Source organism: Cornus florida, unplaced genomic scaffold, assembly GCF_030987335.1.
Source record: "Cornus florida cultivar Cherokee Brave unplaced genomic scaffold, ASM3098733v1 CherokeeBrave_3.0.0_Hap2_Chr06, whole genome shotgun sequence".
In the NCBI taxonomy this organism is placed as follows: Eukaryota; Viridiplantae; Streptophyta; class Magnoliopsida; order Cornales; family Cornaceae; genus Cornus; species Cornus florida.
The window spans coordinates 93,310,042-93,327,905 of record NW_026775576.1 but is presented as its reverse complement, the minus strand read 5'-3'; the positions used below and the strand labels follow the sequence as shown (position 1 = coordinate 93,327,905).

The 17,864-nt window shown below is 29.5% G+C and overlaps 1 protein-coding gene and 1 pseudogene across 1 annotated transcript; both read left to right on the top strand.

Moving 5' to 3' along the window:
* The first annotated feature begins 5,123 nt into the window (after positions 1-5,123).
* On the top strand, positions 5,124-7,294 carry LOC132312955 (embryonic protein DC-8-like; annotated as a pseudogene).
* Positions 7,295-13,051: 5,757 nt separating this feature from the next.
* LOC132312954 (sulfite exporter TauE/SafE family protein 4-like) lies at positions 13,052-16,866 on the top strand. Its single transcript, XM_059811526.1, has 12 exons — positions 13,052-13,393; positions 13,499-13,658; positions 14,022-14,222; positions 14,442-14,503; positions 14,786-14,834; positions 14,940-14,995; positions 15,076-15,162; positions 15,264-15,314; positions 15,397-15,636; positions 15,985-16,078; positions 16,181-16,321; positions 16,464-16,866. The coding sequence occupies exons 1-12, from the start codon at positions 13,217-13,219 to the stop codon at positions 16,544-16,546; spliced, it is 1,401 nt and encodes a 466-aa protein (XP_059667509.1). The 5' UTR covers positions 13,052-13,216; the 3' UTR covers positions 16,547-16,866.
* The last annotated feature ends 998 nt before the right edge of the window (positions 16,867-17,864 follow it).

Below are 17,864 nucleotides of genomic sequence, written 5' to 3'. Positions count from 1 at the left end.
ATTATTTAGTAAATTATTTTATTATTTTATCTATAAATAATTTGAAATATTTTGATTGAATTTCAATTAAACAATTACCTATTTAATTTTAATTGGTAATTTATTTAATGATTTGAAAAATCTTGATTAAATTTCAATTAAATAATTACCTATTTTTGTTGTTTTAATCTTGAAGAATTCGGAACATAATAGGATTTATTTTAATTAGTAACTTATAGGATTTATTTTAAATGGTATTTTATTTTATTATTTGATAAATTATTTTATTATTTTATCTATAAATGATTTGAAACATCTTGATTGAGTTTCAATTAAAAAATTATCTATTTAATTTTAATTAGTAATTTATTAATATTTAACAAGGTAAATAAATATTTATTATATCAAATAGTAATTAATTTTAATTGGTAATTTATTTAATGATTTGAAACATCTTAATTGAATTTTAATTAAACGTATTATTTTATCTATAACTAATTTTTAGCGAAATGTTTTGTCAAGATTAAAATTTAAAAGTAAAATCCCAAGTTTAAGGGGTTGCAATTATTTTTTTAATATGTATATAATTGGAGAATTAAATATATAATATTTAAAACCTTAAAGATAAAGAAATATATAATATTACAAAACTTATTTATTTAGTTAATAAATGTAGACATGACACAATTAAGCAAACACAAAAAAATAAAAATAAAAATAAATCAACTTGATTAATGTAATTCAAAGAATAAAACATAATTAAACAAATATATATATATATATATATATATATATATATATATATATATGCAATTTAAATAAATTACTACCAAAGAAAACACAATGTACCTGTAATAAAATAAAGAATTTTGAACCATACAGCGAAACAGATCAATCAAAATAAATTAAGATATTTTTAAATGATTTGAAACATTTTGATTGAATTTCAATTAAATAATTACCTATTTACTTTTAATTGCTAACTTATTTAAGGATTTGAAACATCTTGATTGAATTCAATCTTAATGAATGCGTATAAGGTATAGAAATCTCATTCTTTATCTGAAAGAATAGTTTGAAACTATATATTTTGAAAATATGGAATAAAATATATAAATGGATTTTCTATCCAAATTGAGCTGTAGTTCTCTCCAACTTTTCTATTTCATTTTAATTTATTTTATTATTTGGTAAATTATTTTATTAAAAAATTATCTCTTTTATTTTAATACGTGACTTGTTTTAATTGTTTTATAGAAACTCTTTTATTTTAATTCATTTTATTTATAGAAAATATCTTTTTAATTCATTTTATTTATAGAAACTATTCTATACTAATTCATTTTCTATCAATTAATAAATATTTTTTTATTAATAAATAAATATTAAAAACTGAAATACTGATAATCTTTGCACTTTTAATAATAGATATAGATATTAATGAATATTTTTTTTTATATTAATAAATAAATACTGAAACATTCTTGATTGAATTTCAATTAAACAATTACTTATTTAATTTTAATTGATAACTTATTTAAGGATTTAAAACATTTTGATTGAATTCAATCTTAGTGAGTGTGTATTAGGTAAAAAAATCTCATTCTTTATCCAGAAGAATAGTTTGAAACTATATACTTTCAAATCATTACGAATATGGAATTAATTTAGTTAAGGCTTTAAAACATCTTGATTGAATTCAATCTTCATGAGTGTGTATTAAGTACAAAAATCTCATTTTTTAGTCGAAAGATTAGTTTGAAACTATATATTTTGAAATCATTACAAATATGGAATAAAATATATAAATAGATTTTTCATCCAAATTGAGCCTTTTTATTTTAATTCATTTCAATTATAGAAACTCTTTTATATTAATTCATTTTGTATCAATTAATAAATATTTTTTATATTAATAAATAAATACTGAAACATTCACTATATATCTTGAAATCATTACTTGTATGGAATAAAATATAGAAATAGATTTTCCATACAAATTGAGCCGCGGTTCTCACCAACTTACTTATTTAATTTTTATTGGTAATTTATTTTATAATTTGATAAATTATTTTATTAAAAATTAACTATTTTATTTTAATAACTAGCTTGTTTTAGTTGTTTGAATAGTTTTATAGAAACTCTTTTATTTTAATTCATTTTATTTATAGAAAATCTTTTTTTATAATTAATTTTATTTATAGAAACTCTTTTATATTAATTCATTTTATATCAATTAATAAATAAATACGAAAACACTTAAATACTGATACTCTTTTACTCTTTTAATAATAATAGTATAGATATATATATATATATATATATATATAGATATATATATATATAATTTTATATAAACTCTTTTATTTTTTAATTTAATTTATTTATAGAAAAATCTTTTATTTTAATTCATTTTATTTACAGAAAACTCTTTTATTTTAATTCATTTATTTATAGAAACTTTTTTATATCAATTCATTTTATATCAATTCATAAATATTTTTTAATATTAATAAATAAATACTGAAACACTCATACTCTTTACATTTTTAATAATAGAATAGATATAGATATAGATATAAATATAGATTTATAGAAACTCTTTTATTTTAATTCATTTTATTTATAGAAAACTCTTTTATTTTAAATAATTTTATTTATAGAAACTCTTTTATATTAATAAATAATTACTAAAATATTGAAACATTCTTCATTGAATTTCAATTAATTAAATTACATATTTAATTTAATTTGTAAATATTTAAGGATTTGAAAGATTGAATTCAATCTTATATATCAATTAAATATTTTTTTATATTAATAAATAAATACTAAACCACTGAAATACTGATACTCTTTACACTTTTAATAATAGTATAAATATAGATATAGTTTTATATAAACTCTTTTATTTTAATTCATTTTATTTATAGAAAACTCTTTATTTTAAATCATTTTATTTACAGAAACTCTTTTATATTAATTTATTTTATATCAATTCATAAATATTTTTTTTATAATAATAAATAAATACCAAAATACTGAATACTGATACTCTTTTACACTTTTAATAATAATATAGATATAGATATAGATGAAGATATAGATTTATAGAAATTATTTTATTTTAATTCATTTTATTTATAGAAAACTCTTTTATTATAATTCATTTTATTTATGGAAACTCTTTTATATTAATTCATTTTATATCCATTAGTAAATATTTTTTATATTAATAAATAAATATTGAAATACTGAAATATTTTAATTTTAATTGGTAAGTACAAAAATCTCATTATTTATCTGAAAGAATAGTTTGAAACTATATATTTTGAAATCATTACGAATATGGAATAAAATATAAAAATAGATTTTTCATCCGAATTTAGCAACGGTTCTCACCAACTTACCTATTTAATTTTAATTTGTAATTTATTTTATTATTTGGTAAATTATTTTATTAAATAATTACGTTTTATTTTAATACTTAACTTGTTTTAGTTGTTTTAATAGTTTTATATAAATTGTTTTATTTTATTCATTTTATGTATAAAAAATATTTTATTTTAATTCATTTTATTTATAGAAACTTTTTTATATTAATTCATTTTATATCAATTAATAAATATTTGTTATATTAATAAATAAATGCTGAAATATTCACACTATATGTTTTGAAATCATTACGAATATGAATAAATATTGATAAACATTTAATTATATTAATAAATAAATATTGAAACACTGAGTAACTGAATCATTATCCGAAATAATAGTTTGAAACTAAATATTTTGAAGGGAGGCGATGATATTCACACTCCACTTTTCTCCAATTGCACTCCACTTATCTTTTTCTTTTAAATTAAATAACAAAAAGGTTCTTCAATTCATTATTGCACTATGTCATATTTTATAATATTATAACTACCCTTTAAACAACTAATTTTTTTTTTACCTTGTTTCGTTCCTTACTATTTTTTCTTCAGTGTGCTATATTTTCTTTTCGGAGGTCCCCTCAAAGAAGATAATTTATTCCATACTGATAATTTTATTTTTGGCAGTCAAAAGAGATAATTTATTCATGGCTTTTTTTTGGTTCAATCTAAATAAATAATTTATTCAACGTAGTTGACTTTTTTTCCAGTCTTATCAAAGGAGGTAACTTTTTTTTATATTTTTTTATTTTTTATGGTCTCATCAAAAGAAATAATTTATTCAATAAAAATATAAATATAAATATATATATATATATTTATAAAAAAAAATAATTTATTCAATATATATTTATATTTTAATCCTCTTTTTTAGGTACTTGTTTTTTTATCTTGGCAAAAGAGATAATTTCTTCAATATTTTTTTTTTCTTGTCAAAAGAGATAATTATTTTTATGGATTCTTTTTTATTTTTGGTCCAGTCAAAAAAACAATTTATTCAACATATATATATGTATATTTTGGTCCTGGAAACAAAATATTATTAAAAAAAAATTCTCTCCAAAAGAGATATAAAATATTAAAGATTAGAGATAAAGAGAGGAAATCTAAAAAGAGAGTTGTGCCATTTAAAAAGTAATAATCATTAATTTATAAAGTTAAAGTTTAAGTTATAATTGTCATTTCATTTAAGATTGTAATGATTGTAATGTAGACATAAAAAAAATAGAGTGTGAATAGTATTTTTCATTTTAAAATCATTACAAATATGGAATAAATTTATTTAAGAATTTGAAATATGTTGATTGAATTCAATCTTAATGAGTATGTATTATGAGTATGTATTAGGTACAAAAATCTCATTTTTTATCTGAAAGAAACAAAAGTTTGAAACTATATATTTTGAAATCATTAATTTAGAATAAAATATAGATCGAAATAGATTTTCCATCAAAAAGTCAAAACACGTCAGTAAAAACAAAGTCACGTGACGCGTTTCACCCTCCATGACTTTGCATGCAACACAACGTGTCACGCATCCTGCGCTACGTGTCCATCAACAATCCTACTCTTCCACGCGTCATCCCTTCACCAAATTTATCGTCTACGTGGCATCCTCTCAGAACTCAACCCACTTCATAACTTTTTCCACCGTCTACCAGCATAAACGAAGATATAAATACTGATAGTATATAGAGAGAAAAATACAAGTACAAAAAACAATAAGCGAGGGTTTCATACATTGAGATTTGTAGACAGAGTTTTCTTTGTGCGTTGTGTGTTTGATAATGGCGTCAAGGCAAGCTAAGGAAGAAAGGGTTGAGGCAGAGCTGAGTGATCTTAACAGAGAGGGAAGAGAGCGTCAAGAAGCTGAAGCTAAAATGGATTCTGATCAGCAGCAGCATCAACAAGAACAAGAACAAAGGCCTGGTGTTCTTGGTACGTTTCTGAGTACAGTTCAGAGCACTTATGAGCATGCCAAGGAAGCTGTCACCGGCAAGACTCAAGAAACTACTGAGAAGACCAAGGAAACCGCCGCTGCCGCCTCAGAGAGGGCAAGAGAGGCTGAGGATACGGCTGCCGAGAGGGCACGTCAGGCTGCAGTGGCTGCCGCTGAGAAGACCAGACAAGCAAAGGAGATGATGATGCAAAAAACTGGAGAATATGAGGATTACACAGCAGAGAAGGCGAAAGAGACGAAGGACTCCACGGCTCAGAAAGCCTATGAATATAAAGATTGTGCTGCACAGAAGGCAAATGAAACCAAGGAGGCTGCAGCGCAGAAAGCTGGTGAATATAGAGATTACACAGCGGAGAAGGCAAAGGAGACGAAGGACGGTACGTTACAGAAAACCGGTGAATTGAAGGAGTCGGCGGCAGAGAAGGCCAAGCAAGCGAAGGATACGACGATGGGGAAGACGGGGGAGTATAAGGACTATACGGCTGAGAAAACTAATGAAACGAAGGATACTACTGTGGGTAAGGCGAGTGAGTTGAAGGATTCGGCTTCGAGTGTGGCGAGGAGGGCCATAGATTTATTGACTGGTAAGAAAGAGGAGGCCAAGCAGAAGGCAGAGGAGACTGGTGAGGCAGCCAAGGTGAGTGCCTGTATTTATATATATCATATATGTGTAGACACTATCTACTCACATCTGCATGTATTATTTGTTCTCAAGTTTGGTTCGCTCATACAGTTCGGTAGGAAAATTGTGGAAACCAACTTTAGAAAAATTAATTAGCTGGTTTGTCTAGAAGGGGTGTGGATATGAAAAAGGGATTTGTTTTATTTTAGATAATGGCTTTTTCTCTGAAAATACTATTTTTAATGATAGAATAAATATCTCTTTTTTATTTTATTTTTTAATAGTGTTGTATTTTTTTTTTTTGCTTTTTGGTAAATGTTTTAAAGTTGTTTAAGTGGACAAAATCTGAAAGGAAAATGAATTTCAGACTTAATAGTGTAATTAATTGAGAAGCATAGTGTAGTCGGAACCTGTATTTTATTTATGAACTAAGGTAGAAAAAAAAATTTAGTTGTATTAGCTGTGATATTTATCAAGTTATAAGGACTAATTAGTAGATATGTGTAAAATTAATGCTAATAAATGATTAGAGAATTGCAATTTGTTTTACAGGAGAAGTATGGTGAGACCGAGGAGGCAGCGAGACGGAAGATGGAAGAGTTGAAGCTTGAAGGTGGGGAGAGGGCCGAAGCAGATAAGGAAACTGCAGCTGACAGGTGAGCCATATAAATATATCTATATACACACATATATATAGTTGTCTATCAATATATATTACTGATTACTGAATGTGGCTGTGTGAGCATTTCTTAGAGGAACTGCGGCGAAGACCACCATATTGAGCTCGATCGGAAATGTGAAGGAAGCCATTGAGGAGAAGCTCACTCAGCCAACAGACAAAGCTAAAGCTGCTGATGAAAAAGGAGATGGTGGTGAAAGCCGTTGATCAGATGACCGGTCAGACTTTCAACGATGTGGGACGATTGGATGAGGAGGGTGTCATGCGTGTGGAGCGCCAGGGAAAGGACCGTCAGGGAAAGATGTGATCTCATATCCACCGTCTGATGTCAGGACTTTCTTTTTATTTATTTTTACTTTTTTGGATGTGAATTCTGGGCATGGTTGTTGACTGTGCATGACTTTTTCTGGTTATCGTTTGGTTTTATATGTTCCTTGTTGGGCTGTTTTTAATTTCTAGAAATTTGCTGTCTTTGTTTTAATGTGAGCTTGTTCTGTTTGGTTCGAGCTAAGGTTAAAAAAATATACAGTAATGATTTAGTGGAGTGATTTATGATGTTATTAATATAAGTGATGTCACGGTAATATCAGTTCTAAAATTAATGGGAGATTGTCCGACTCCCTCTTTGCTCTTTAAAAATTCAAAGTCAAAGAAAATGGCACTCAATAGTTAATTGTTCAGTCTGGATCTTTAAAATTCAAATTCAGGCCGTAGAGAAATTATCTCATGAATTAGGTTCATGAAGATATTCAAAATCGATGTTTGTATTTATTTTAGTTGGGCCTTGAGGTTATGTAGTAGTGTTGCTTCTGGTTAATTTGGGTTGGGCTTCTTGTATCTCCTCCTTTTGGATTGCCGTTCTAGTCCTTGCTGGGCTTTTCTTGCCGTGATTTAATGTGGTATGCTCTGTTGTGCTGTGATCGAGTGAAATATACAATCAGTGTCACTCTTCAAATTGGAATAATTGCAAATTCGAGTGAAGTATACTTGGAATAATTGCAAAATTGATATATTTATTTATAATAATGGGACTGCATAATTAATATCGATTTCGGTTGAACAGATTTATTTTTCAAATTGTTTTCACGAAAAATAAATTAAATTTTCTTGAAACATTTTTAACACCACCTAAGTTGGATGTCTAGCTACGTCGGGTGGTTGGGTTGATAGCGCAGCGCCGGTGGTTATAGCCCATGCATTAGTTGATGAGTATGGCAGTTTGGAGTTGGAGTTCGAGTTGGGGTCGGGGTGGGTCATGAGTCGTAAATGTAATGGGGACTGCTCTCTACATTGGTGTGTGATGGGACTGCTCAGGAATTGGCAGCCTAGTTTTGCAAAACTGTGTTGTCAGGTGTTCTCCGATTCTAAATTCAAATACTGATTCGGTCCTAAAAGTTAATTAAGTTAATTTTCGGAAAAAAAACAAAAATTAAATTAAAGATATAGTTATTACAAGTTATAAATGCTAGGGTTTCATTTGTTTGGATGTAAATATTTGCTGTGTTGGGTTATTTTTAAATATTTATAATTTTTTTAAAAAAAATTTAATAAAAATAACTTATTTATTAAAGAATATGAAAACTACCAACGTCGGCTTTAAATCGCCTAAATCCAATCGGACATAGTCAAGCACTGTTCTTACTTCTTACGAATGCATTCTTCGTCGATCGGGTTGGGGCTGTGAAAGGAGAAACGTGAAAAATTTGCGGTATTTATTTCATTTATTTTGGAATTTCTAATCCTATTAATGGTCGAATTTGTATGGGGCATATTTCTTAGCTTGGGACTTAGTTTTCTACACAATTTCTTCTGTTGATCTTATAATTTGGAGCAAAATCTAAAACTAAAATTGGTATCATTGAAAAACTTATTTCAAGGCACGGACCAATTCGGATTCAGACTTGGCCAAATGAACATTGACAATCTCACACTTGATAAATCCTAAAAAGATGATGCAAGTGGAGAATCTTCTTTCTCTGTGTTGTAGCCTCCTCTTCTGAGATTTGTATGTTAGATTCATGTTATTTGGGAACATACTTTTCTGGCTTTAGAAGTACTACGTCTCCTGGATTGAAGCCTCTGCGTCTTAATCTTTTGTTGTAACTGTTTGAAGGTGTATAGTCTCATTTCCTCTCTAACCGGAAGAGTCTCTTTTGGGCTTAAAAAGGCATACTTGTCTGTCGCACGTAACCCATCCAAATTGAATCTTTGAAAGAAAATAAGAGTATTGAGAGTTCTCCAATGCATCGATTGCTGATCTGATGTTGTAGGGTGGTTCGAGTCGCAACAAGGATATTGCGAGTTCTCACACCGAATATTAATTGTCAAACTACATATCTTTTAATTATTTATTTATACTAAATACAAGTAAATGGAAGATCTCATTCCCTTGTTTGTGGTATAAATAATCAATTAAAAAGAGAAGTCAGATTTTTTTTAAACCATTTTCTCCTCCTTTCAGACGAGCTCTCTCTCTCTCTCTAAATCTACGCATTCAAGCTCCCATTTCACGCATTTTCACGTGGTATTATTCTTTGGTTGTCCACCTTAGAACATGCAAGTAGTCAGTAAAAAATAATGACATGTGCATTGTCGGAAAGTGAGACTTATATCTATTGATATGAGAAAAGTGACCAGACGAATATGGTTTGATACGTATACCCAAACAAGTAGTCCTGGCTTTGTACCTTGCCGTTTAACAACTCATATGGATTCAACCATTTTCGATGATTTCTAATTTAGTCCACAAAAAACCTAACTATCATCTTCATTTCGACTCTGTAGATGCCCAACACAAGTGTGACACAAAAGTCTGTTACGACTTCTTTTGCTAAGAAGATTCTCCGTTGTTGTGTTGTTTTTCTTTTATTTTTTATTTTTAAATGTGATACAAAAGTCTGTTACGACTTCTTTTGCTAAGAAGATTGTCCATTGTTGTGTTGTTTTTCTTTTCTTTTTCTTTTTTTTTTTAAAAAATTTATGTTTGTAAAATATAAATAAGACAATAGAAGAAGGGCAGAAAAGTTTTTTATCAATAATTTCATACCTAAAGGTCTAACAGACTAGTTTAACAATTCACTATTTTGGTGTGTCTGTTTTGGTTCTATCCCACATTCTTTAATTATCTAAAAGATTGAAACCACGTGAGATATTTAATCACCTTTCATGTAAATATATTAATATGAAAATATGGCTGGCCGCTTTTGTTTAAAATTTTTTTGTTCGACACTATGTAATGGGACCAATTTCATTGTATGATAAATTTTTATTAATTGAACATATCAATAACATGGCATGTTCTGTTTATCGAACATTTTTTTTTTTGTCGAGACTTGTATTCCTTCAATGTAAGGCATTGAGATCCACATAAATCCCAATGCATTTCATCTAAGGATTGAATTAAAGTGACCAAGCATTGATGCCACCAGTTCAGAGTCAACTCCGACAATCAAAACGCTAGTGCATATATAGATGAGAAAGGTTTTTCATCTGAAATGAAAGTACAAGTATTAGTAGCATAACAAAAATGCGTTCCTCGTCATTAATATGTTTGCTCGCGATAATTGTGGCCTCTCGGGAGATTACGGCAAGGAAGAGAAGAAAGAAATGAAGAAATAGAGAGATACGATCGTCCAGCTGCGCCAGAAAAAAGAATAGAAGAAGCATCTGACTCTTTCATGCATGCGGGCTCGATTTAGTGTCATCACATGATATAATTGATAAGTATATGAACCAAATCCACCGCATTGAATTTATTAATTCTGAAGGTAGAGATTGAAAGAACATGCATCGACAAGTCCATTCCAAATTAAGATTCTAGGACCACACTACACTAGACAACTTTTCGCGGCATGGCAAGCATTGTATGTAAATATTATTCATTAAGCCAAATATTTCTTGTTTACGAGGAAAATGTGATGAGAAGTGGATTGACAAATGGAGTGAAGTATCAAATTAGGTTTTTAAATAAATATATATATATATATATTTATATTACCTCTATCTCGTATTAGTAATTTATTATCTCATTTTTAAATGTCCCAAATTAGTCGTCCAATTTAAAAAGTTAAAACAAATTAACTTTTTAAAAAGTTAACTTTATCTTTTCATCATTGTCCTTTATATTTTCAAAAAATTTCAAATTTGATAACCATACATATCTAAACTAAAAAAGATAAGCTAGTAATTTTAAAAAAGGACAATGCATTAATTGCATGTTCCCTTTAAAAACTTCAATTTCTAAACACGAACACCTAATATAGAATAGAGGGAGTATTTGTTTGGAATTTATCAATTTATATATAATTTAGTAACGTATTCAATTCAAATTCCACCTACCCGTCCTCCTTGAGATAACGAAATTGATATTCTCTCTTTCATATTAAATATGTACAAGTCATTTGGAAGATCACCACCAACTGGTTGCACCACAAGTGGGACTCGGTCGTGGACCCCATCCCCTTCACCGTATTTTGACTTCTTAGGACTGCCCTTGGAATAGAAAAAATTGCAATGGTTAAAAAATATTTAGGTGTTTAATTTATTTTTCATAATTAAATTATTTGTAATAATATTTTTAAAAATAATTTTATTATTAATTTTACAATAATAGTCTTTAATAAGATGTTACCATATTTGATAATAAAATTTGAATAATACTTAGGTCCTCACTAGTGAGATATACAATATACTAATCTCTGATGTGGGCCAATAAAAAATAAAAATACATATTTAATTACCAAATCAAAGATAGTAGATAAATATTCACTTATCAAATAAGAGATAGGTGATTTGATTTATAATTTGATAATTAAAATAGAACGTGTCTATTTTTTATTGGTTCACATCAAAAGTGAGTATGAGGACGTAAGTATTATCCAAAATAAAAAGACAAATATTTATTTTGGGATAGAAGAAGCATAATTTATTGTAAGTAATTTTGATATGAAATTTGATTTTATAATTCAAATACAATATTCTTGTAAATAACTCAATTTATGTCATGATAGTTGGGCATTATCATAAAAACAGAAAATAGAGTTCAAATAAGCACATGTTTAAATTTTTCTGGTTTTTTTCCTTGGTAAAAAATTTAGGGACTGGTTTACTTCGGTAATTAAGAGTGTATTTGGTAGGGTTGATTTGGAGGGATAAGAAGAGAAAAGAAAAAAAAGGATAGGATGGGAGTGTATTTGGATGGGTTAAGCAGAGAAAAAATAGATAATAGGGAAAGATAGGGAGAGGGATAACTATTCCTCCCTATCCCTCATTTGGTTTCTCTCTTAATTTGAGAAGATAGGGAAAGAAAGCATAATGAAGTAAATGATCAATTTGTAATACAAAAAATACCCTCCACAAAATAATATAGAGAAAAATTATTCCATTTATATCCCAATTCAATAAATTTTTGGGAGGTGTAGATGGATGACGTGTGTACTAGTGCATCTATGGTGCTGTACTGAAGTAGCAACATAATACCCAAGATGCCCCGACTGATTAATTAATTATTATTATTATTATTTTAAAAAAAGGTAAAATATTCCATAAATGGCTCTCTCTAGCCTTTTTTGTTTTTTTTTTTTTTTTTTTTTCAATTATCCAGCCTCTAGCTTATACCTTTATTTTGTCTTTGAATAATTTCAAGTCATTTTATAATATATATATATATATATATATATATATATATATATATAACACATAACACTTACACTTTTACTGGTAATATTATTTCATATTTGATAAACTATAACAATTTGTAATACAGTATGACAAGAATATTATCAAAAAAAATAAAATTTATGTTTCGGATATTAGAATTATATATATAGTATGTGTGAAGTTATTAAAAAAGGGTACGACAGTAATTTGGTCGCTATTTTTTCTTTTCTTTTTTCATCTATTTTATCAAAATAAGAATAACTATTATTTCTTTTCTTTTTTCTCCTAACTACCTATTTTTTTTCCTAACTATCCAAACATGAATAGAAAAATCAATATTATCCTTTATTTTCTCTCCTAATTAATACTATTTTTTCTTTTCTTTTCTATCTATCCAAACACACCTAAACCCCTACTAAATATAAGACTTGATAAATTCAAATTCTTATTACGTGTTAAGTTTTATTCGGCACAAATTTACAAATCTCTACTATAGAATTCTTACCCTATACTTTTAAAAAATGATTTTAAAACTGATATTCCGAATTTATTTGTCCGCTTTGAACTTATCCCGCTTTGAACTTATCCCTCCACCAAATGAAAATCAAAAAATTTAAAAATAAAATAAAATATTCGGTATAGACGGTCAACCACTTGAATCATGCCCAGTTGATCTGAATTTATTTGGATACTTTCCACCTAGAGATTTTTGTTTTCAACCTGTGGTCTGTGACATGTTTCATAATTAGATATTCGCTCTTTAAAAGAGTATTCCAAGATAGAGAGTTTGTATCGACATCAAGACAGTAACGTGTAGTAAGTAAATACTCCAGTTTTGGAGAGAGAGGTGGTGGTGGTGTTTTAACTCTGAAGCAGTAACAGCCATGGCGACTAGATGTTTCGTGCTGTATCTTCTATCATGCTTCTCTGTGGCTGTTTTGTCAGTTCTCTTCGTCAGAGCCCGCCAAAATGACAGTCACACATACCCACCTCATCTTTCTTCTCTAAACTCCACTCTTCTGCAACATTCTTTTGGATCTGACCAATCAACAGTTTGGCCTGTATGTATCTCTGTGTGTGTAAATTTGTATGTGTTGTGTGTGTTTCAGTGAGAGAGAAGATAAGATTGTTGTATTTGCCTGATGGGTTTTTGTATTTTGTGGCAGGACTTGAAGTTTAGTTGGAGAATTGTAGTGGCAACTCTGATAGGGTTCTTCGGCTCAGCCTTTGGAACGGTGGGTGGAGTGGGTGGGGGAGGAATTTTTGTACCAATGCTTACTTTGATTGTTGGATTTGATACCAAGTCTGCCGCTGCCCTTTCCAAATGTATCCCCCTCTCTCTCTCTCTCTCTCTATATATATATATATATATATCTATGTGTGTGATTATATATATATAAATATACAAAAATATATCATGTATCTATCATCCTACAGTAACACCCAAAACATCCAATTAACATTGTGCATATATTACAAAAAGGAGGGAAATTGAAAATTTTTCTATAAGCATCTAATAATGCTGTGAAAGTATGAATCTTATTTTATTTTTTTGGGCAAAGTGTAAAAGTATGATCTAGAATGAATATTCAAAAGTAATTGATTTTTTTAGTGGTGTATATGATTCTCTTTCAATTTTTCTCTTTTGAGTTTTGATTGAAGATTGTGTGTGGGGTTATGGTTATGCAGGCATGATAATGGGGGCTTCAGCATCATCAGTTTGGTACAATTTAAGGGTGCCCCATCCGTGCAGAGAAGTGCCCATCTTAGACTATGATCTGGCCCTCTTGTTCCAGCCTATGCTCATGCTTGGCATCACCATTGGTGTGGCTCTCAGTGTCGTCTTCCCCTATTGGCTAATCACTGTCCTCACCATAATTCTGTTCATGGGTAATTTTTATTTTTTCTTTTAATTATTGGTACTTTTATATTATTTTTGGGAAAGAAAAAAAAAGTACATGGGGTAATTTATGTAGCAATGATTGGTACTTTTATATTGTTTTTTAGTGTATCATTACCGATCACAACTCACAAAATTCAGTATCATTTGTTTTCAACTTAATATAATGGCAATTGACATTTTATATTTTTTTATTTTCCGTTCAACAGGGACATCATCAAGGTCCTTTTTTAAGGCCATCCAGATGTGGAAGGAGGAGACTATTTTAAAGGTTAGTTTTTTTTTTTTTTTTTTTTTTGTGATTTATGGTCCTTTTGGATTTACTTTGTAAAAAAATATATATATTATGGTAAACAGATCAGCAATTCATGAACAATGTTCAAAAAGAACACTACAAAGAAAACATAGGATTTTAGTGTTTATTAAGAAAAAGAAAGAAAAAAAAAAAAAAGAAAAGAAAAGAAAAGAAAAGAAGCACTAATACATGAAATTAGAGGTATATTTATGACAGGTATCAACCCAATTTTTAATTTTCTGTTTCTAAAAATTGCAGAAAGAATTGGTGAGGCAAGAGCAAACTACTTATAACTCTCATGGTGAACGTAAGACACCCCGAATGCCTCGTGTTTTTAATGATAGTGTTTTTTCATAAAGTATGGATTTAATAGAATGTAAATTTTCTTTTTATGTTGTGGTCTTCTTTTCAGTTCTAATTGATACAGAGTATGATCCATTGGTTCCTAGAGAGGAGAAAACAGGAATGGTGAGCAAAGCCTATTTTAACATCTTCTGATTTTCATCTTCTAATTTAGTGATCCTAAACCAGTTTTCTGCCCTTTTCAGCAAATTTTTTGTTCCAACCTAAAGTGGAGAAGGATTCTGGTGCTAATACTTGTATGGGCTTCTTTTCTACTACTTCAAATCATCAAGGCAAGTACCTTAATTGATAAACACACTGATGTTTAAATGTGTGCATGTTTGTGTGTGTACCTTAATTTTAATATTTTTCATTGTTGATACCGGATATCCAGAATGATGTGGCGGTTTGTAGTGTGTGGTATTGGGTGCTGAGCTGCTTACAGGTAATTGAACCCGACTTGATCAACAGTTTTCTTTCCCCTAATTCACTTGATCAATCTCAGCACCTTCAGTTCTGTTTTTCAGTTCCCTGTAGCAATAGGAGTGTTTGGATATGAATGTGTTAAATTGTATAAAGCAAGCAAGAAGAGGAGGAACACAAGGAACACAGAATCAGTTTGTGAGGCAAATATTGAATGGACTCCAGTGAACCTAGCCTTCTGTGCACTATGTGGGATCTTGGGGGGCACTGTTGGGGGCCTACTGGGTTCTGGTGGTGGGTTCATTCTTGGGCCTCTTCTGCTCGAAATCGGAGTCATCCCCCAGGTATGCTCACCATCTCCCAATTTTCTTTTAAGGAAAAAAAAACTTTGGTCGTTAAACTTCAGTGTGTTTTTTGTTCCCATCTTAGCCATTGATCATAATTTATGCCTCTTGACGATACATGAAGTGAAACTTACAAGTCTGTATGTCCCTATGTGGTATTTAAGATACTTTGGTTCTAGTAAATAAAAGATTTTGTTTGAAGTTGCATTATCTTCATCCGTCTTAGTAAATATCCTCTTGGCACCACTAATGTTCGGATATGCTGATAAAGAGCTCAAGAAAAGTCAGATACAATGTGATTTTCTTGAAAACTTGACAGAATGACGGCTCCACTTGTTTCTTTCACAGGTTGCTAGTGCGACAGCAACGTTTGTGATGTTGTTCTCGTCATCCTTGTCTGTGGTGGAGTTCTACCTCCTCAAAAGATTCCCCATTCCTTATGGTATATCCACAGTTAATTCTCTTTATCGAAGAGGACTTGATTGAATAACAGTTGATAAACGTAAAATGGTCTATGATCCATCTTATTATTCTATTTTTGCAGCGTTGTACCTCATGAGTGTCTCTCTTTTGGCTGGTTTCTGGGGACAATTCTTCATCAGAAAACTCATTGCAATTCTAAAGAGAGCTTCACTTATTGTGTTCATCCTCTCCGCTGTCATATTTGCCAGTGCTCTAATAATGGGTAATAAAAAAAATCTCCCATCCTATCCCCTTGTCAAGTGTAAAATACATAATTCTAATAATACGTAGAGCTCGTGTAAGATTTTTATCTAATGTGCTTATGACTAAGGGATCACAATTGCCTTCTGAAAAAAATTTGACAGGGGCTGTTGGAATTGAGACAACCATCCGAATGATAGACAATCATGAATTTATGGGATTTTTAGGATTTTGCAGAAGTCAATGAAGTCTGGATTCGAAGACACCATTGAAGGTTACAAAAGTGGAACAAACATAAAACAGACAACAATATCATAGAGAAATGGAGTTTGTATAGGCAGGGTGTTGTTGGCCAATGCCCGATTGACCAACACACCAATGCCATGAAATAAAATGAAGTTTCATTGCGTCGAAGGGAATTATTAGCTGCATCGAGTGTTAACTACTCGTTAACACTGCTAATGCGGCATTCGTTTTTTGTTGTTGATTTTACCATTGATTGTTCTCATGTATCTAGGATTTGTTCAAGATTCTTAATAAAACAGAGAGATCTGAATTATTTCTTCATCTCATGAAATTAATTCTTCTTAGTTTTTCAGCTCTCCTTGAGCATAACAATAAACATTACCCTTTGCACATATTGAGCAGTGCTATTTGGTTGTTGTTGTGACAGGCAACTCTCCCAACACTCACGAATAAACGTAGACCCTACAAAGGGCTAAGTATTGGGACATTTGCACCTTTTTCATCAAATGTATGTAATTTTTTTTATCTTCTTTTGTTGCATAATCTTCTGTAGAGGAGTTGATTTTCAAGGTATAATGTCAAGGTCTAATATCTAGTATACAATAATTTTGATGCATTTATTCAAATGTGTAGGTAGAAATCAATCATAGATATCAATTATTGGCTTGTTGATTCAACAACTTGGCTTTGTTTGGTCAATATCATACGCATGGTTAGAAAAGTCTAGATGATCACCGTTTTTGGAGTGTGGGAAAGATTTGGACACTTGTTTGTTTTGTTTCTGCGTCACATGGGATATGGAAATTTGTTTGTTTCCCACATATGCCCTACATCTGTTTTTCCAGAACATTATTGAATGGTCAAGTAAAAGGATTAATTCATGGACAAAAATTATAATTGCAAAATATAGCTTTAATTTAAGAAATGAAATATTGAAAGGTTCAGGACCGAGCACGTGAGAGCGACATTTGTTGAAAAAGATTATGTATTTTAGTTCAGGACTTGAGTGGAAAAATATTTGAGAAGTAGTACAAATGGTTTTATGAAGACTTCATATAATTTATGGGTATTTAAAAGAAAGAAGAAAAAAAAAAAAAAAAATGACTTGTCGGTAATAATTTTTTTTTTTTTTTCAAAAATTCAAACAAATTCGTACACAGCAACTAAAATACTCGACCTTCTCTGTGGGAAAGAGAATTTATATCATCTAGATTATTGTCTAACGGTTAATTTATCATTTTTCCATCTTCTTCGTGTTACTACATTTCATTGTTTGGTTATTATAAAGCGGACAATCTAGGCCTGTCGGTGAATCAACT

Bases quoted from the DNA above. Each gene is read 5' to 3' on its own strand.
- LOC132312954 (XM_059811526.1), top strand. From the start codon at position 13,217: ATGGCGACTAGATGTTTCGTGCTGTATCTTCTATCATGCTTCTCTGTG. The intron at 14,223-14,441 runs GTAATTTTTATT...TCCGTTCAACAG, and splicing joins CACCATAATTCTGTTCATGG to GGACATCATCAAGGTCCTTT. The intron at 15,163-15,263 runs GCAAGTACCTTA...CCGGATATCCAG, and splicing joins TACTACTTCAAATCATCAAG to AATGATGTGGCGGTTTGTAG.